We start from the raw sequence: 17503 nt of genomic DNA on the forward strand, positions 1-17503 counted from the left end.
GGGAATAAGTTGTGACAAAGAAACAATGTTCTACATTTTGATCCATTAACATATTTTCCATACTATATTTTTGCAGGCAAAAGAATAACTTACAACTCCAACGGAAGGAAACATGCCACAATTTTTTTTAAAGGAAAACAGTAAAGAGGTGCTAAAGCAAAGAAAGAGCAAGCAACAAAAAATGTCAGTTTCCATCATGTCCCTCAGAATGCCATATCTCAACAGTGTACATGGATCTATTGGCCCCTTCAACCTCACAGCAGGGTACTGAAGAGGGAGCACCAATTGAACGAGTGCTCAGATTACTAAAATGCTCGTCATAGGGACAGATGGAAACTACATGTCAAGATGCTATTTCTATTTCAATCAAGCTGCACAATTTCAGAGAAACTTTCATACAGCATTAAGGTTAAACCAACATGGGAGATGAAAAGTTTGAGGAAAATAGTAAAAATATATGAGAAAGAAACAATGCTCTATCTCACCAAACATGTTTCGAACCCTTACATCTAGTTCTTTAACTAACTTCTGAATGTGCACACAACTTTATTTTTATAGAAAAACTAAACGTCGAGTTTAAATATCAGTTGGTTGATGTCATAAGCAACAGCAACTAGTTGGCCAGTCCACACAACCAGTTACTGTCCTTCACCTGATCCACCTGATGCTGCTGCTCTATCTTGAAGAAACATCTGTCTGTCCTCTTTCATCTTATTCACGATCTCGAGTACCTTTGGGTTATGGAAACGGTCCCTAACATACTTCTTTTCCTCTGCCTGTATTTCTTTGATAGCGCTTGGATATGGATTTGGAGGTGGTGGCTTTCCTTCTCTGCGTGCAATTTGTTTCAGTTCCTTGTATGCTAGCTTCTTTGCTTTTTTCTCTGCTCCATACTCCATCTGCCAAAGGATGTTAGTCATGCAAAGAGTTATAACTCTATACCTTGAGATTTGGACAGAGCAGGACCAATAATTGGATTACTGCTCCATCAGAGAAACAAATGATATATTTTAGAAGAGGAAAATTACATCTGCTACAGCCATTGCATCATCTTCATTGACTCCCTGTTCTTTCAACTCTAAGACACGCCAAGCAAAAACTCTTGCTGGCGGTGGATCAAACCCGCTTATCCTGAAAGAATTGGCTAGCTATTAAATTTTGTGTACAGTATGACACAAAAAGTGGGGAAAGACAATATCTGGGAGTGAAACAGAAGGGCAATGTTGACACCATCAACAGTCAGAAAAAGGAGTTGCTAGTCTGTACATGTACAATTGTACCTCCTTCAAACAAAAGCTTTTTTCGACTAATGCATCATTATGTAGTTGTATTAATCAGTTCAAAGGAAAAATAAGGCGAGCATCAAGTATCAAAATAACTACTCCCTCCGTTCAGAAATAGGCAGCGTGGTCTTAGTTCAAATTGCATGGTCTTAGTTCAAATTTGAAATGATTCTCATTAACCTCTCAAAAGGAAATTGTAAACAAAATGGAAGAAAGGCCAAACACATTCACATCCTCAATTCTGGAGCCTTATCAAACTTGTATACTTTACAGTCATGATTGTAATGATAGATATAACAAGAAAATTACTTTATTGCATCATGGTAGAGTGAATCAGGATGCCTTCTGAAGAACCTCTTGACATAGACATCCTCTGGCAGTTCTATCTTCTCGATTTTACCATCAGTTCTAGGGAATGTGACTGGAGGTGCCCTAATAAAAAAGCAACATGTGTTTCAAAGAAAAAACAAGCAACATGAATATAATGTAGAGAGAATTAGCGCATAGAAGAATAGGACAAACATCTTCAGTTCACAAATATTCAAGTTTACAGCAAATGGCAATTAAACCCAATTAGACAAACTTAATGCAGGAACCCTTCAGCCACAAATATCTTCTGCCTTCCCCAGATAGGAGATTTGATCAAGATCATGAAGGAAGAAAACAATACGGCCAAGGAAACCTGTTCACCTAACTATTAAATGGAGCAGTGGAGCACATCGATAAATAACGCCAAGATAAATAAATCATAGACCAAGTGGATGATGTAAACCCCCTATGGCACTGCATAGTGTGATCAGTTCACAAATGTTCCAGATGAAAAGGTAGGGCAGAGTTCGTTCTGTTTCACACAAACCACTCACAGCCAATGATCAACGTAAAAAATGTGGGATATTTGGATCGAGCATAACTGAAATAAGATGACAGATTTAACATTTTGGTGTGGAGTTTGAAGCTTGCCTAGGAAATGTATGCGCGTTTGCCACACAGTGCAAATAAATAAACTGTAAAAAACATGTTAGTCTGGTTGAAAAGCAAAACAGAGCACAGTTCGCTCTAGAAAATGGGGCTACATTGATTTACAATAATTCTGCATTCTTTCATCTAATATAAGTAACCATGAGAATCAAATGATAAAGGAAATGCAATCATCTATATGGATTGTAAGAGCGTAAATCAGAATATCGAGCCACCGACAGATGATGTTGTGGGCAATACCAAATCTAGTTTTACCAACTATACTGATAATCAACCGTATATGGAGGACAAATGCGATGAGTAGATCACCAAGGTTGGATCTCTCATTTCCACACAATTCACCGCACCAACATCAAACGGCCGGAGCAAAAACATAGCGGAAGTGGAGAGGCGGGGCTAGGGATCGAGAGAGTACTGACTGCTCCATGGCCTTGAGCCAGGCAGGGGCGGGCTTGGCCAGCCCCTTCACCAGTTTCCTCGTCTTCGTCAGCAGGTCGCCTCGCATGTACGACATCTCGCCTTCACAGCCGGTGGGCGGTGGCCGCCGCCGCCGCCGCTGCAACCGCGAGTGGGAGGAAATGCCGGCGAGATGGTGGCGGGATCGTTTTCCTTCTCGCCTTCGTGGCTAGGTCAAGAAGACCACCTAAATGGGCCGGGCTGAAGACGAACGGTCCGTTTCCTTCTCACGCGAAAGACGAATGGGCCCAAATGAGCCCAGTCTTATAGTTTATTCTTTCACTGCCCCTCTCTGGCTCTGGAATTTTCTAGAACCCTAGCACGATTCCCAAAACCCAAAGCTCCTCCTCATCCTCTTCCATGGCGCTGGCGTCCGTGCTCCCGCTCCTCCTCGTCCCCCGTCCCATCGTCTCTCCGAGGCCCACTGCAGCGGGCCGCTTCCTCTCCCTCTCCGCTCCCCTGTCCACCGCCGCTCCCGCCCCTGCCCCCGTCGAGCCCCTGAAGGCCGGCGGCCGCCTCGCGCGGCTCCAGCCGCTCCACGCAGCCTCCTGCTGCAACTCCGCCTCCGCAGCAGCATCTGGAGGAGTGGAGGCGGCCCGGGCGAAGGGCTTGCAGCTCGTGGCCTGGTGATTCCGTTGGACCTCTTCTTCATTCCTTGGGAATTTTCCCGCGTGGGTTCTGATGCTTCAGTAGAATACTGACACTGGGTGTGTTGAAATGGCCACGACAGGTACCTTCTGTCTCTTGACAAGCATCCGGTGGCGACCAAGGCTGTCACTTCTGCTGTGCTGACTCTGGCCGGGGACCTCATCTGCCAGGTTCGTCGATGCCAACGCTATTAGTTGCTGCCTTAGAGTGTGGTATTATGCAATGCAGCATGGGTTCGGTAGTGGTTTGTTGGTTAATTGCCGAGCCATGGTTTCAAGATGCGACCTCTTGTTCAGTTCTGTTTGGAGCTTCTTGTATGGTGAATGATTACCTCACAATTCTTCAGGAACTAGATCAGTCAATGTAATATTGCACACAAAGAAGAGTCTGAATGTTAAACATGCTGAACGCAATCTTATTGAAATGAATTTAGTCACAAGCAAAATTGTGCGGGTAAAATCAGGGTGGAAGAGTGTATTTATGCATGTACCACCTCGGTCCGGGTTTATTGGGCCTCCTCGTATTTTGAGCCAAACTTTGACCATATGTAAAACTAACAAAATACAAATTATGTGATATTAAAAGTATATTGCTTGATTTGTACTTGAAAGAGGTTTCCTATAGTATAATTTTTGTGATATACAATTTACATTTTATTAGCTAAATTTATGGTCAAACTTTAGCCCAGAATAAAGAGGGCCTAATAAACCCGGACGGAGGTAGTCGTAATGTAGTCTGGTAATGGCAAGCCGGAACTATTATTCATTCAAGAATGGACCAGTATCACGATTTTGCCATATGTCTTGTATTGTAAATTATATACATGCTTGCCTTCTATTCCATATATGTCTGCTACTAGTCTACTAGTGAATCATTCACCTTGTAGTTAAGTGCAGATGTAGTTTAGCAGTAAAGAGAAAACCCAAACTTTGTGCTGCGTGATGCATGCTTGTGTAAGTCTGATCGTGCACGAGCACCATCCCTTCTTAGTTTTGATGTGAAATTTACTAGGACGAGCAGACGTGAAATTGACAATCCTTCATCTACTTTTTCTTTTGTTGAAGCTTCTAATTGATAAAGTGCCAGAGCTAGACCTGAAGAGAACATTTGTGTTCACGTTATTGGGACTTGTCCTGGTGGGGCCAACGTTGCATTTCTGGTAATCTTGTCTTGTCTATTCTGCAGAAATTATGGTGATCAGTAGTTAGTGTCTGGTCTTGTTTGATTGATAATATGCCTTCATATGCAGGTACTTGTATTTGAGTAAATTAGTGACGATCAGCGGGACATCTGGTGTCATTTCTCGCCTGTTACTTGACCAGGTTTTCATCATTTCCTTCATATCCTGTTTTGCCTTCTTGAGTTGTTCTTATGTCCATTGCATTCCTGTTTGACATGTTAATTTTTAATTGTCTCCTTGCCCAGTTCGTCTTCTCTCCTGTTTTCATTGGTGTCTTCATGAGCTTACTCGTAACCTTGGAGGGAAAGCCATCTCTTGTAGTGCCAAAGCTTAAGCAGGTGAAAAGGATGTCAACCCTCTCAAAACCCTTCCCTGACACTGTGTATGTGTCATTTACTGATGAAGGACATTTACAACAATTGCAGGAGTGGTTCTCTTCATTGATCGCGAATTGGCAATTGTGGATATCGTTCCAGTTTTTGAATTTCTATTTTGTCCCACAGAAGCTCCAGGTCCAAAAAAGTTGCACATTTCGATAGTCTTCATTACAATGTTCAGTATATGTGAAATGAATTAGCTTAGCTATTTTCTGCCCCTTTATATAGTTTTGGCATGCTCTGAGTATTGCTCTCACCTAACTGCTGCCCTTTTTTTTCCAGGTTCTTGCCGCTAATTTTGTAGCCCTTGCATGGAACGTGATTTTGTCATATAAAGCTCATAAGAAGGTTATCGCGGAGTAGTCAAATAGGTAATCTTCAAATCTATATCTGTACATGTAACAGTCCTGCCTGTAGTTCTTCAGTCCTCTTGTATAAATTTTGTTATCAACCAGTTTTTCATTTTTTTATATATACGGAATTTCATCACATAGTAACAAAAGTGCACTTAGTCTGCCTACTATTTCCAGTTAGCATAGCAGCCTTTTATCAATAACTGTGCAACAAGCAAATATTTCCTGAAACAAACTACTTTGACAATAGAAATTAGCCATGGCAGATATGAAATTTCTGTGGTAATTTTCATTGGAGAGACTTCTCCAAGAACATATCTTCGACGGTGTCTTTCCTGATCACTGTATGTGGTGACACTGCAATTCAATGCACTTTTGAGTTGAGGTGGCCATCTGTTATGATATCTAAGACTTTACTGCTTTGTTGTGAGCTAGCCGAGAATTTATTGCATGGGAGTTTCACAGACCCTAGTATGACAGACTTTTTCTTATCGGTTACTTAATCTGTTGGGTCAAGTCAGATGATGCCTCATGTCGATGTGGTTGAAGTAATTGCATTTGTGGTCTTGCGTTACTTGAGTTTTCCTTTTCCCTTTCTTTCCTTTTGACTGGTAATGTGTTGTGCACTAGTCAGTATCTTAGACTTAATTTCTGCCAGCCTTGAAAGCTACCTTGTGGACTTGTTGTAGAATGATTGTGACTTGATCTTCACAAAGTCAGACCTCTCAGCTTCAATAAAACTTTTGCTATTTAACATGACACTGACTGGTGCTAAAGGTGCCTTTTGTTCTTTTGTACCTTGTGGCTGAGCTTAGAGGCAAAACACAAGTGAGTAAATGAAACAGTGCATCTGCTAAAAACACTGTCCTTTTGACTTGTAAGTTTGGCATAGGAGTATGACTCTCATTTTAAGTTGGTAACATTGGTGTGTGGTACTGAACTTATTGTGCAGAGTTTAGATATTTCTGTGCTTGGTGCTCCATCGCTTCTGCGCCGTTGATTAGCTTGTGCTTCTTACCTGGTCTTTTTGCTGACCCCTCACTTGTTGTTTCAGGTGAGAGAGTAGACTCTAGGGCGGGGTGCCTAGCCGGTTGCAACATGTGGCGATGTAAGGCTGAAAGAATAAACCTACTATCAGTTATCTTGGCGCCTCGTCTGTGTTATCCGACCGATGAAACACTTGCTAATGCTTAGTATTGTAAATTAGTGTCCATCTTGTCTGTCGAGTGCATCCCGCAATGACGGTTAAGCATGCGTTGTATAATCTGCATAACCGTTTGTGATGGGAGGTTGTTCTTGGTTTCCGCAGAATTACATAGTGTAAAATTCTGGTGTTCCTTGCAAATCAAAACTCAGGCCCCGGGGGTGTTAACTGGCACGGTGGTGTCGCAGTTGATGGCCGATTCGCCGGCGGCCGACGCGGGAGGGTTGGAAAGACTGCGGTGGTTGGGTGTTCCGACGGCGCACGTCGCTTCACGGTGCTTCTTTGTCTCTGCTTCACTGATCCATCTATCCGTCGACTAGACATGGTCTTGAGTCTGCCCCCACTGTCCGTAGGAACTCCGACCAAGGCTCCTGTGACTGTGAATAGCCGCAGATGGACGGCCTCTCGAACAGCTACCTTTGACTGAATAATTCTGAACCCCAGGTGAAGAAGAAGATGATGAAAAGAAATGACTGGTTAATTGAGTTTTTGACAAGATTTCATTTGATTTGATTGAATTAATACAAGACGTGAGGAAAGGGTGTGTGAGAGGAGAGGTGAGGGCGAAGACGAATGTACAAACACTTGTTCGTATTGTAAAAGGAATCTTAGAGCAACTCCACCCATTCCCCTAAAAACATGATGACTGTAAATTTTAGAAAAAGTTTACTGAAAGCAATTTTTGTTAGATTCCGTAAACTTCTTCCCCTAAAATTTGTGTTTTTTTTAACTTTCCCATTAAACAAGTCTAGGGCCTGCAAGTCAGTGACATAGGCGAGTTACGGAACGATAAGGAGCGGCGAGGCGGTGCGCTGGCGCACCGCGGGCTGAGCGGCGACATATGATGGGGCGGCGCATGACGGTGAGTTACAGCGTGATAGTGTGAGAGCTGCGGTGGTCCGGTGAGCAAGGCGTGAAGTTTCACGCGGTTATCTTGCCGCCAAAAGTTAATGGAAGCAAAGCTTCTTCTAAACTAGAGGAAAATTGAAGTTAAGTTTACACAATTCTGTAAGTTTATTTCAAGTTTATGGGATCTGTTAAGAGATATTTTTTGGCCTAAACTTTCTTTAACGGTAGTTCTTTCACGGATACGGTATCTGTTGGATGCTCTTACAAGTTCCCGATTAACTTTTTCGTGTCCTCAATAGTGTATCCAAGGCACACTTTGTCCTCTTAAAATGCCTAACACGACTTTAGCACCGCCAGTTTGAAGAGCCAGTAGGGCTGTGCACTTGTACTGGGCAGCAAACGGTACGTCCTCTTTATAATCGCAAAGAGCACGGCTTCATAAACATCATTACAGTGGTACTTGAAGCAAACTGTCAGTTAGAAGAACCGCCGGTAGGGCTGTGTACCGGGTAGCAAACTGTGTCTCGGTAATATTTGCAGAGAAGCTAAGTTACTGACGTGGCCGTTGCGCAATGCTCCCGTCATTGGCAAGTGGGACCGAACATAACAGGAACAGGCGGCCGGCCGGCGGCCGGCAGGTTGGTCGTGAGGAAGCACGTGTGTGGGGGTGCCAAAGTCCGACGAAAACAGTTTCCAGTCTTTTTCTCTGACTGTCGATAGTATCACGAGCAGCATAGGCACATGGATGCGAGACGAAATTCCAACTGAGGCCAGCAGAGTCAACCGTGTGGCCGGGCCGGCCGGCGGCCAGCACAGGGCTCAACGCCGACCAGCTCTGCTGCCATGTCTCATGACTGTGTCCAGCATGCACGCACTGTACCTGTACTCTCATCAGAGGCGCAAGCTGTGAGTTACATGAATTTTCTTCTCTATCAATAGAACGCATCTTCTTCTCTTTCCTTTTTTTTGGGTATTGTTTCAGGCCAGACAAGGGGCGGCGACATGAAAGTGACTGTTTCGAGCATAATCGCTAGCCGATTTCACAGGTTATGGTAGATTATTGAAGCCAAGGGCTGATGTGCGTACTACGTCTCAGTCGGATTTGGCTTCATCTCGACGTGTCGTAGGGTCTAAGTAGCATTACATGCCCCCCCTGCTTTTATAATTAATGGCTGCTTTGGCGCACTAATCACTCAGCTGGTTAGTTGCGCTGAATGCACTAAGCACCTAACGAAAGACAGTTGATCTTGACCGGACCAGAAGAGAATATGGTTGGTGAAGAAGCGACGGGTTTGGGAGTAGAAAAGAGAGAAGAAAATCCATGTCCTTGATTCTAGAGCAAGAGAATATCTATGATGAAACTGAAACCCGTCCAGAGAGACATAGTACGAGTCAATCATAGATATGTATGAGGAAATCACAACATAAACGGAATAATTAAGCTCAGAGTAACAACAAGACGAACACATATATGGTTGCCAATAATCAAGCTCTAGTCACAACCAGAAGGCATAAGCACCATGCATATGTGTGCAGAGAGGGCATAGCGGGTGGGTTCAGAGAAGATCCCACGACTCTAAGGTCGGGAAACCACAGCTACTGCTGCCGCCGCTAGTGCTGTCCAGCGGGAGCGACCCGTCGGGAGTCGTCGGCGCTGGCATCGCACCCGTCCGCGCGGTGGACGGCCTCGCCCTGCACCCGCCGAGCAGGAACGACGACGTGTCCAGCGTCGGCAGCAGCAGTGCCCCGCCGGCCGACGAAGGCGCTGCGCGGGCGGCGAGCTTGGGGAGGAGGGGCCCCTCCGCCTGCTGCTGGACCGGCGGGAGGAGGAGTTCGTCGGCGCCCGTGACCTGGTGCACCATGCGGCGGAACTCCGCGGGGTCGGCGCTGATGTAGGTCGTGGGCAGCCGCCGCGACGGGCGCGGCCGCCGCCTGGCGACGCGGCGCGCGGGTCTGTGCTGCTGGTGCGCCGCCGGCGCGTGCGCCGCGGCGGGGACGGACGTGAGACCCTCGTAGTCGTAGGGCAACAGGTGGCCGCGTTGGGCCGTGAGGAGCTGCTGCCACGGCGACGCCGAGGGCGAGGATGCGTAGGCGGAGGAGTCCATGTGCTGCATGGCGGTGAGCATCGTGCGTGTGTGATGTGAGAGGTAGCTAGGCTGCGTTTGCTTGCTGTTGCTGCGGCCGTGGCTTGAACTGAGAGGAAGAAAGGTCGCAGGATAGATATATAGAGAGGAAGGATGACGTGGGTGTGGAGGGGCCGACGGGCTCGGTGGTCAGCGAGCGCGCTGACCTGTGGGTCCAGACTGTCAGGTACCGCCCCGGATCTGCGGTTTCTGTCTCTGTATACGTGGCAATGAGAAGGGGAGGCATGGGGTTCTTTACGATGACCGGCGACGCACGAATGCGAATTTGAGTTGATGCCTTGATGGTGTGTTGGGAACAGCTTGGGCGTTCGTTTGCTGACGATAATCTCACTAACAAGATATCCAAAATGAACGAGGTACTACATAGTACAGTACATGATAACGGGATGTTGATATCTTCCCGTTGTTGATCAAGTTTCCATGATAACAAGTGTTGTGTGCACGATACAACAACTTTATCCATCAATTTTCAAAGATTGATTTAGAACGGGAGTGAGTGCGGTCCATCCGGCTGCGGTAATACCTAGAGTAATTAACTGCCCTAAAATGTCTTATAGAACATCCCCAATAGAAAGATGCAATTTTAGAGATGTAAAACATACATCTCCAAAAAATGATTTTTGCATCTTCAAAAAAGTGCCAACTCCAACAGATGATACAAAACGAAGATATAAAAGAGCAACTTCAATAGAAGATGCAAATGAAAATGTAAAACTATACTTCAACAACTATTTCATTTGAAAACTATACTTCAAACATAGCAAATTATACTGTTGAGTATCATTGTTATTTAGGAAATATAGGATAGCGTGGGATTTATTCTACCTTACCTTGTACTCCCTCCATTTTTTTAGTCTGCATATAAGATTTGATCAAAGTCAAATTTTATCAACTTTGACTAAGTTTATAGAACAAATTATCAAGATTCACAATATGAAATCAATATTATTAGATGCATCATGAAATAAATTTTCATACCATAGAGCTTTAATGTTGTAGATGTTCATATTTTTTCCAACAAAGTTGGTCAAACTTAATAAAGTTTGACTTTGACCAAATCTTATATGCAAAGTAAAAAGAAACAGAGTAACCTTGTATTCCTACATATATGCCCATGAGGCTCAAACAATACATCCAACAATTCCACCAAATTCATCCATCCCTTCTAACATGGATGTTATTTAGGAAATATAGAATAGTGTAAGATTTATTCCACCTTGCCCTGGACTCCAACATGACCTTGTACTCCTATATATATGTCCATGAGGCTTAAGCAATACATCTGTCAATTTCATCAAATCCATCTATCCCTTCTAACATGGTATCAGTCTAACCGATTCAACCCTAACCGTCGCACTGCGTATCGCCCCTGAGACGGTTGGCTTCTATAACTGCCGCCGGGGGCTGCGCGGCCCGTACCTAGGGTTCGTCCGCCGGTCGTGTTAACCAACTGCCCTAGAGAGTCTTTTTCCCGATCTACTGATCCGGGTTTTCTCTCTTTGATCAACGTTTACTTTTTGGTTTTCTGATCTAAGATCGGTTTGCGTCGCCCGCCGCCGCCGTCGACCCCCGCGCGCCTCTACTTCGACCCCGGCTCGACCAGCCGGCCTCTCCTCCGACCGGCGGCCACGCGTGCTGTGGCGGCCCATTAGGCCCAGCCACCGTATGCGCGTCAGCCCACCCATCGCCCTGTGCCGACCGTCACCGCCTTGCTCCGACCGGGACTCCTGCATCGCCCCGACCCGGCGGCCTCACACCATGCGACAGCCCATCACAGCTGCCCCACGCGTGCCGGCCGGTCCATCTACGCCAGCCTCGTCCCCAACTGCGTTGGGCCGGCTGCGTCAGTCTCGTCGGCTGCCTCAAGCTTGGGCGCCGCTGCTCCGTTGGTCGCTCGGGCCTAACTGCCCGGGCGCCGACGCTGCTTTGGCAGCCCGGGTGCTAGACTGCTAATGCTGACGCGCTCGTCCGCACGTCATTCCACACCGTCCGTCGTCAACGGCTTCATCTCGGACTCCGCCACCCCGCCTCCACGACCCATGGTCCCCGTAGCCGCCCCGAGGTCTTCGCGTCGTCGCGCTGACCCGCCCGTCTGCGTCACCCCTTCGGGCCATAGCGCCGTGACCCGCGGTCCATCGGCGTCCCCGCGCGTCGACCTCTCGTGGTATGCGCCTGAAGGAAATATGCCCTGGAGGCAATACTAAAGTTGTTATTTATATTTTCTTATATCATGATAAATGTTTATTATTCATGCTAGAATTGTATTAACCGGAAACTTAGTACATGTGTGAATACATAGACAAACAAAGTGTCCCTAGTAGGCCTCTATTTGACTGGCTCGTTAATCAAAGATGGTTAAGTTTCCTGACCATAGACATGTGTTGTCATTTGATGAACGGGATCACGTCATTAGAGAATGATGTGATGGACAAGACCCATCCGTTAGCTTAGCATAAATGATCATTTAGTTTTATTGCTATTGCTTTCATCATGACTTATACATGTTCCTCTGACTATGAGATTATGCAACTCCCAAATACCGTAGGAACACCTTGTGTGCTATCAAATGTCACAACGTAACCGGGTGATTATAAAGATGCTCTACAGGTGTCTCCGATGGTGTTTGTTGAGTTGGCATAGATCGAGATTAGGATTTGTCACTCCGTGTATGGGAGAGGTATCTCTGGGCCCTCTCGGTAATGATCATCACTATGAGCCTGGCAAGAAATGTGTCTAATGTGTTAGTCACTGGATGATGCATTACAGAACGAGTAAAGAGACTTGCCGGTAACGAGATTGAACTAGGTATGCTGATACCGACGATCGAATCTCGGGCAAGTAACATACCGATGACAAAGGGAACAACGTATGTTGTTATGCGGTTTGAACGATAAAGATCTTCATAGAATATGTAGGAGCCAATATGAGCATCCAGGTTCCGCTGTTGGTTACTGACCGGAGATGTGTCTCGGTCATTTCTACATAGTTTTCGAACACGTAGGGTCTGCACGCTTAACGTTCGATGACGATTTGTATTATGAGTTATGTGGTTTGATGACCGAAGTTTGTTCGGAGTCCCGAATGAGATCACGGACATGACGAGGAGTCTCGAAATTGTCAAGAGGTGAAGATTCATATATTGGAAGGTTATATTCGGACACCGGAATGGTTTTGAGAAGTATCGGAGTACCGGGGTTACCGACCCTCCCGGGAAGTTAATGGGCCACACATGGGCCTTAGTGGAGGAGAGAGGGCCGGCCAGGGAAGTGGCGCGCGCCCCCCTTGCCAATCTGAATTGGACAAGGGGTGGGGGTGGCGCCCCCCTTTCCCTCTCCTACTCCTTCTCTCTTTCCCTCTTTGCTATTCCGAAAAAGGAAAAAGGAGAGGGGAATCCTACTTGAACTAGGGAGTCCTAGTAGGACTCCCCACACCTGGCGCGCCCCCCTTGGGCCGGCCACCTCTCCTCCCCCCTTTATATACATGGGAGGGGGCACCCCAAAGACACACCAAGTCTTCTCTTAGCCGTGTGTGGTGCCCCCCTCCACAATTTTACACCTCGTTCATATCGTCGTAGTGCTTAGGCGAAGCTCTGCGCCGGCAACTTCATCATCACCGTCGCCACGCCATTGTGCTGACGGAACTCTCCCTCATCCTCAACTGGATCAAGAGATCGAGGGACGTCATCGAGCTGAACGTGTGCTGAACGCGGAGGTGCCATACATTCGGTGCTTGGATCGGTTGGATCGCGAAGACGTTCGACTACATCAACCACGTTACTAAACGCTTCCGCTTTCGGTCTACGAGGGTATGTGGACACACTCTCCCCACTCGTTGCTATGCATCTCCTAGATAGATCTTGCGTGATCGTAGGTAAATTTTTTGAAATACCGCGTTCCCCAACAGTGGCATCCGAGCCAGGTCTATGCGTAGATGTTATATGCACGAGTAGAACACAATGAGTTGTGGGCGATAATAGTCATAATGCTTACCAGCAACGTCTTACTTTGATTCGGCGGTATTGTTGGATGAAGCGGCCCGGACCGACATTACATGACCGCGTTCGTGAGACTGGTTCTACCGACGTGCTTCACACACAAGTGGCTAGCGGGTGTCTGTTTCTCCAACTTTAGTTGAATCGAGTTTGACTACCACTACTGCAGGATGCTGCTAATACTATACCACGATCATAGACCCTTCGACTAAACTGTGTGCGATGCAATAATCGCAAACTGTGGTGTAAGAACCGTCAAAAAAGGTGCAAAACATTTGCGGTGGAGGATGCATCAAACACGGTTCAGATTTTAGTTGTGTGTGTGATGCAGGGCATATGGTTCAGTTTAATTAACCATTTTCGATGAGGAGGAACAAAAGAAACGGGCAGCCAGATGAAGGTGTATGCGATGTACAGCATACGGTTCACTCGGATGAACTGTTTGTGATTAGGCAACACAAAAGAAATAGTCAGCCAGATCACGATGCGTGCAATGTACATCATACAGTTCACTCAGATAAATTGTTTGTGTTGAGACAAGAGAACAGAAACGGTTCGATATAACAAGATGTGTGATACGAGGCAAACATGTCTGTAATAAAAAATGTGTGTGAATACCGACAATAACATAGACGGATGCTGCTAATAAAACGTGCGTGTTGTGCGATGGGATTGCATACAGAACAACAATGTACACACACACACTTATAAGGACATGGTTGCATAACCAAATTAAACATCCACTTACATAGGTGGCTACTACAACCATGGCATTTACACACACCAAAGTAAACTATTACACGCATAATTACATAGGTGGCTACTACACACATGACATTTCCACACACACCAATAAAGTAAACTATATATTACATGCATGATTAACTAGCATAAACGATCATTTAATCATCATCTATTTCTTGTGACACTTGCTCTGCTTGTGGATCGATCCGGGCTCGTCGATTTGGGTAACGAGGCACTTCCTCATGTCAACGATCCGCCTGTGCATCTCGTAACATGTGTACACGCTCTTGGCCGTGAACCTGAGGTGAGGTTCATCCAGTTGGCGCATCCAGGCCTTGTGCCAGGATAGGGGACTTGTTCTCTGGGCATCCTTCTTCATATTTTCGTAGTAGGGGTCGACGATGGCCGAGATGAGTTCGACCAGGGAGTCCTTCTTCGTGCTGCCCTAGACCCTCTAGTGTTCACGGAATTCGACAAGGTTCTTGCAGGCCAAGCCCTTAACACTGAGCGCATTTACATTGTCGGTGGTTTCCACCGTGGCGAACTTGTAGTCGGTGCTGTTGACAAACCTGTTGAAACGGTTGCAAGGCTCTATGGCCATGCAATAGTGGTAGATGAGGACATGATGACGCACACACAGCTGGGCGACGACAACCTTCTGATCTATGTCGGGACGATCGGTGGTGTACTAGAGGTCGATGCCGACCACCTTGTACTTTTCTCGAGAAAGAAACTGCTCAACGCTGTTGATGTAGTCGTCCACCACAGTCGGGTCAATGGTGTACACCACCGAGAGATCCATCTCCCTCGTGCGGGTCTCCACTCTATGCTCGCCGAACTCCATTGGAGCGCCCCTGGACATCCCCTCTCTATGTGTCGTCGTGGGTGTGCTTGTTGTGTTGTGGGGCGCGATCGAAAGGTTGAAGAGACTAAGGTTATAATGGCCGCGGGAATTAAAGGGGAAGCTGGACGACCAGGAATATCGGCAGGCCCTGATGGCAGTTCTAATTTGCAGCGCGTAACTCCATCGTGTCGCACGTAACTACATCGTGTGGCAACGCGCGCGGTGCAACCGCATGCATGTGCCCCTCCGACGTGATCGTGTGCACGCCCAACCGCTGGCAGAGCGTGCGCGGAGGGACGCAAGCAGAGCGCTCTGCGGTCGCCTCAACGGTGATCAACTATATATATATATATGCATATATCAGTTGAACACGCAAGGAAAAGCTGTCCACAAGCCGAGCGCACCGACGGACGTGAGCAGAGCGCGCCGCGGAGCCTAACGACGAGCATAGCGCATTGCGGCGCCTAACGGCGAGCAGAGCTTGCCGAGGGACGCGAGCAGAGGCCGGCACAGTGATACATTATAAATAAGACGAATTGTGCGAGCGATGTCGAAGACATCAAGCACGAATCAGATTAGAGTTGTGTGTGCAATACGTGGCATACAGTTGATCCATCCGAATTGTTATATAACATTAAATTTAACCAAAAAAGTGTTAATGCATATTACAAAAATTGTATAGCTGGAAACTATGTTCAAATATGACTCCAACGATATAATCTTTGCGACATGCATTCGTATTTTATTAGTTAAATCCTACTTATAAACCAGGACGGGGGTATAGTACGTAATTAAATCGCAAACGTTTTTTTTGTATTAACCGTATCCATACGTGTCCTTTCGTCCTTCTCTCGCATGTCTTGTCACCCCGTTGCCGCAGATGGCTTACAACGCAAGCTTGCGCAGCGCGCGGGGGCGTTCTTTTGGCCAAACGGTGGCTCGAAGTGGCGCCAATGAATCGTCGGTGAGCCCGTTCCCGCCCAACCTCGCAGGTTCCCGCGCAAGCTTCCCTCCTGACTCGGTGAAATCCCCCAAAATCCCAATGCTTACCGGCCTGCTATATAAACCCTCACGGTCGGCGAGTCCTGCGTCGCATTTCCCCCTCTCTCCCTGTAGCTTATTTCATGTGCTTCTCCCACAATCGCCAATGGCACCGGTCCGTCGTTGTCGCTCAGCCACTCCGTCGTCATCAGAGGACAACTCTAGCTGGGAGGCTACACCATGGTGGCGGCGCAGTCCCCGGCGTAGTGTAGTGCGTGTGGCATCCCTGTTGGGTGTGCGCGAAACACCCACCACATGCTCCATTGCCGCTACCCGTCGGCAGTTGTTGCAGGCCGCCATTGCCGCCACACCACCGTCGAAAGCCAGGGCCATCTCCCACTCCGCCGCCGCGGCTCGAAGGCGGGAGTTGGCCGTCCTGGCCGCCAGCCCACTGCCGGCCACCATGGCCATCACCCGCTCCGCCACCGCGGCCCGAAGGCAGGAGGTGGTGGTCATGGCCGTCACCCCATCGTCGGCCGCCGTGGCCGCCAGCCCACCGTCGACCACCGGGATCATCACCCGCTCCGCCACCGCTGCCTGATGGAGCGAGGCGGAGGTGGAGGGCCACACGTGCGTCAGCGACCTTGCATGCTACATCGAGTTCCTATAGTAGGAGGAGGAGCGCCTCGTCAAGCTTGCAAAGAGCCTTATCGTAGAAGTGGCCGCAGCACACACCGACGCCGAGGCGAGGAATTAGGAGATCTACGAGTAGTCTGGCCGCTTCGAGAGGGATTGTCTGGAGTGACAGTGGACGTTCGAGCTGGCAAGCGTCGCTGAACATGCAGTAGCTGCAGGCACCGTATTGCATTTCTCCAGCTCGTCCGTAGGCTCCTCCTCATCCTCCGCCTCTTACCGAGCGCGCTCGGGAGAGGAGAGGCTGCCGGAAGTAGCACAAAGCCCCTCCGTGGTAGTAGTAGTATTTAGGGGCTATTTTGTTCAGTTCATCTGACTATAGATGTGTGGTCAAACTGTACAACGTACTTAAAATTAGCTAGTATATATAGTTGAACTAGCTATTTCAGTACGTGGTTGGCAACAACTGGGGAAAAGTTTGGTCGGTTCAGCTGTCGAGTTGAACTGTTTATATAAATTAAGAATGACTGCTTAATCTATGAATGAAATCTATGCTTAATTACTGAATTTTGGTTGCAAAAATTAGATAGTGTTAGTGATTTCTAGCTGCATATTTTGACAAATCGATGTGTTACAAGGATTGACAAATGGCAATGTTACTAGATCAACAAATGTCAATCTTTCCAGTTTGACAAATGGCAACATACCAAATATGACAAATGCAAATCTTACCAAATTGTTGGTACGTGGTTGCACAGGGGTCATCCAAAACAACCATTTGCGTTGAAGGGATGCACAAATCCTGCGCTACGGATTTTCCCTCGACTTAAGGGGGAAG

The 17503-nt window shown here is 47.2% G+C and overlaps 3 protein-coding genes across 3 annotated transcripts; 1 reads left to right on the plus strand and 2 right to left on the minus strand.

Moving 5' to 3' along the window:
- Positions 1–434: 434 nt before the first annotated feature.
- On the minus strand, positions 435–2935 carry LOC123103107 (uncharacterized). Its single transcript, XM_044524598.1, has 4 exons — positions 2681–2935; positions 1593–1715; positions 1029–1131; positions 435–899 (listed from the first exon to the last, which is right to left on the minus strand). Exons 1-4 carry the CDS (start codon positions 2773–2775, stop codon positions 639–641), a joined length of 582 nt encoding a protein of 193 aa, XP_044380533.1. The 5' UTR covers positions 2776–2935; the 3' UTR covers positions 435–638.
- Positions 2936–3009: 74 nt separating this feature from the next.
- On the plus strand, positions 3010–6586 carry LOC123103106 (protein sym-1). Its single transcript, XM_044524597.1, has 8 exons — positions 3010–3343; positions 3448–3535; positions 4430–4524; positions 4615–4687; positions 4791–4883; positions 4971–5057; positions 5205–5293; positions 6330–6586. The coding sequence occupies exons 1-7, from the start codon at positions 3078–3080 to the stop codon at positions 5283–5285; spliced, it is 783 nt and encodes a 260-aa protein (XP_044380532.1). The 5' UTR covers positions 3010–3077; the 3' UTR covers positions 5286–5293; positions 6330–6586.
- Positions 6587–8700: 2114 nt separating this feature from the next.
- Positions 8701–9520, minus strand: LOC123106853 (calmodulin-binding protein 25). The gene has a single exon (XM_044528891.1). It carries the CDS (start codon positions 9452–9454, stop codon positions 8885–8887), a length of 570 nt encoding a protein of 189 aa, XP_044384826.1. The 5' UTR covers positions 9455–9520; the 3' UTR covers positions 8701–8884.
- Between the last annotated feature and the right edge of the window lie 7983 nt (positions 9521–17503).

The sequence above is a fragment of the Triticum aestivum genome, chromosome 5A (assembly GCF_018294505.1).
Source record: "Triticum aestivum cultivar Chinese Spring chromosome 5A, IWGSC CS RefSeq v2.1, whole genome shotgun sequence".
NCBI lineage: Eukaryota > Viridiplantae > Streptophyta > Magnoliopsida > Poales > Poaceae > Triticum > Triticum aestivum.

What these genes read in the sequence shown, in the direction of transcription:
- LOC123103107 (XM_044524598.1), bottom strand. Translation starts at nt 2,775, where the DNA reads ATGTCGTACATGCGAGGCGACCTGCTGACGAAGACGAGGAAACTGGTG. An exon ending in TGGCTCAAGGCCATGGAGCA is followed by an intron (nt 1,716 to 2,680) that starts GTCAGTACTCTC and finishes CTTTTTTATTAG; the next exon opens with GGCACCTCCAGTCACATTCC. An exon ending in ATGCAATGGCTGTAGCAGAT is followed by an intron (nt 900 to 1,028) that starts GTAATTTTCCTC and finishes ATCCTTTGGCAG; the next exon opens with ATGGAGTATGGAGCAGAGAA.
- LOC123103106 (XM_044524597.1), top strand. Translation starts at nt 3,078, where the DNA reads ATGGCGCTGGCGTCCGTGCTCCCGCTCCTCCTCGTCCCCCGTCCCATC. An exon ending in GGGCCAACGTTGCATTTCTG is followed by an intron (nt 4,525 to 4,614) that starts GTAATCTTGTCT and finishes CTTCATATGCAG; the next exon opens with GTACTTGTATTTGAGTAAAT. An exon ending in TTGTCCCACAGAAGCTCCAG is followed by an intron (nt 5,058 to 5,204) that starts GTCCAAAAAAGT and finishes TTTTTTTTCCAG; the next exon opens with GTTCTTGCCGCTAATTTTGT.
- LOC123106853 (XM_044528891.1), bottom strand. Translation starts at nt 9,454, where the DNA reads ATGCTCACCGCCATGCAGCACATGGACTCCTCCGCCTACGCATCCTCG.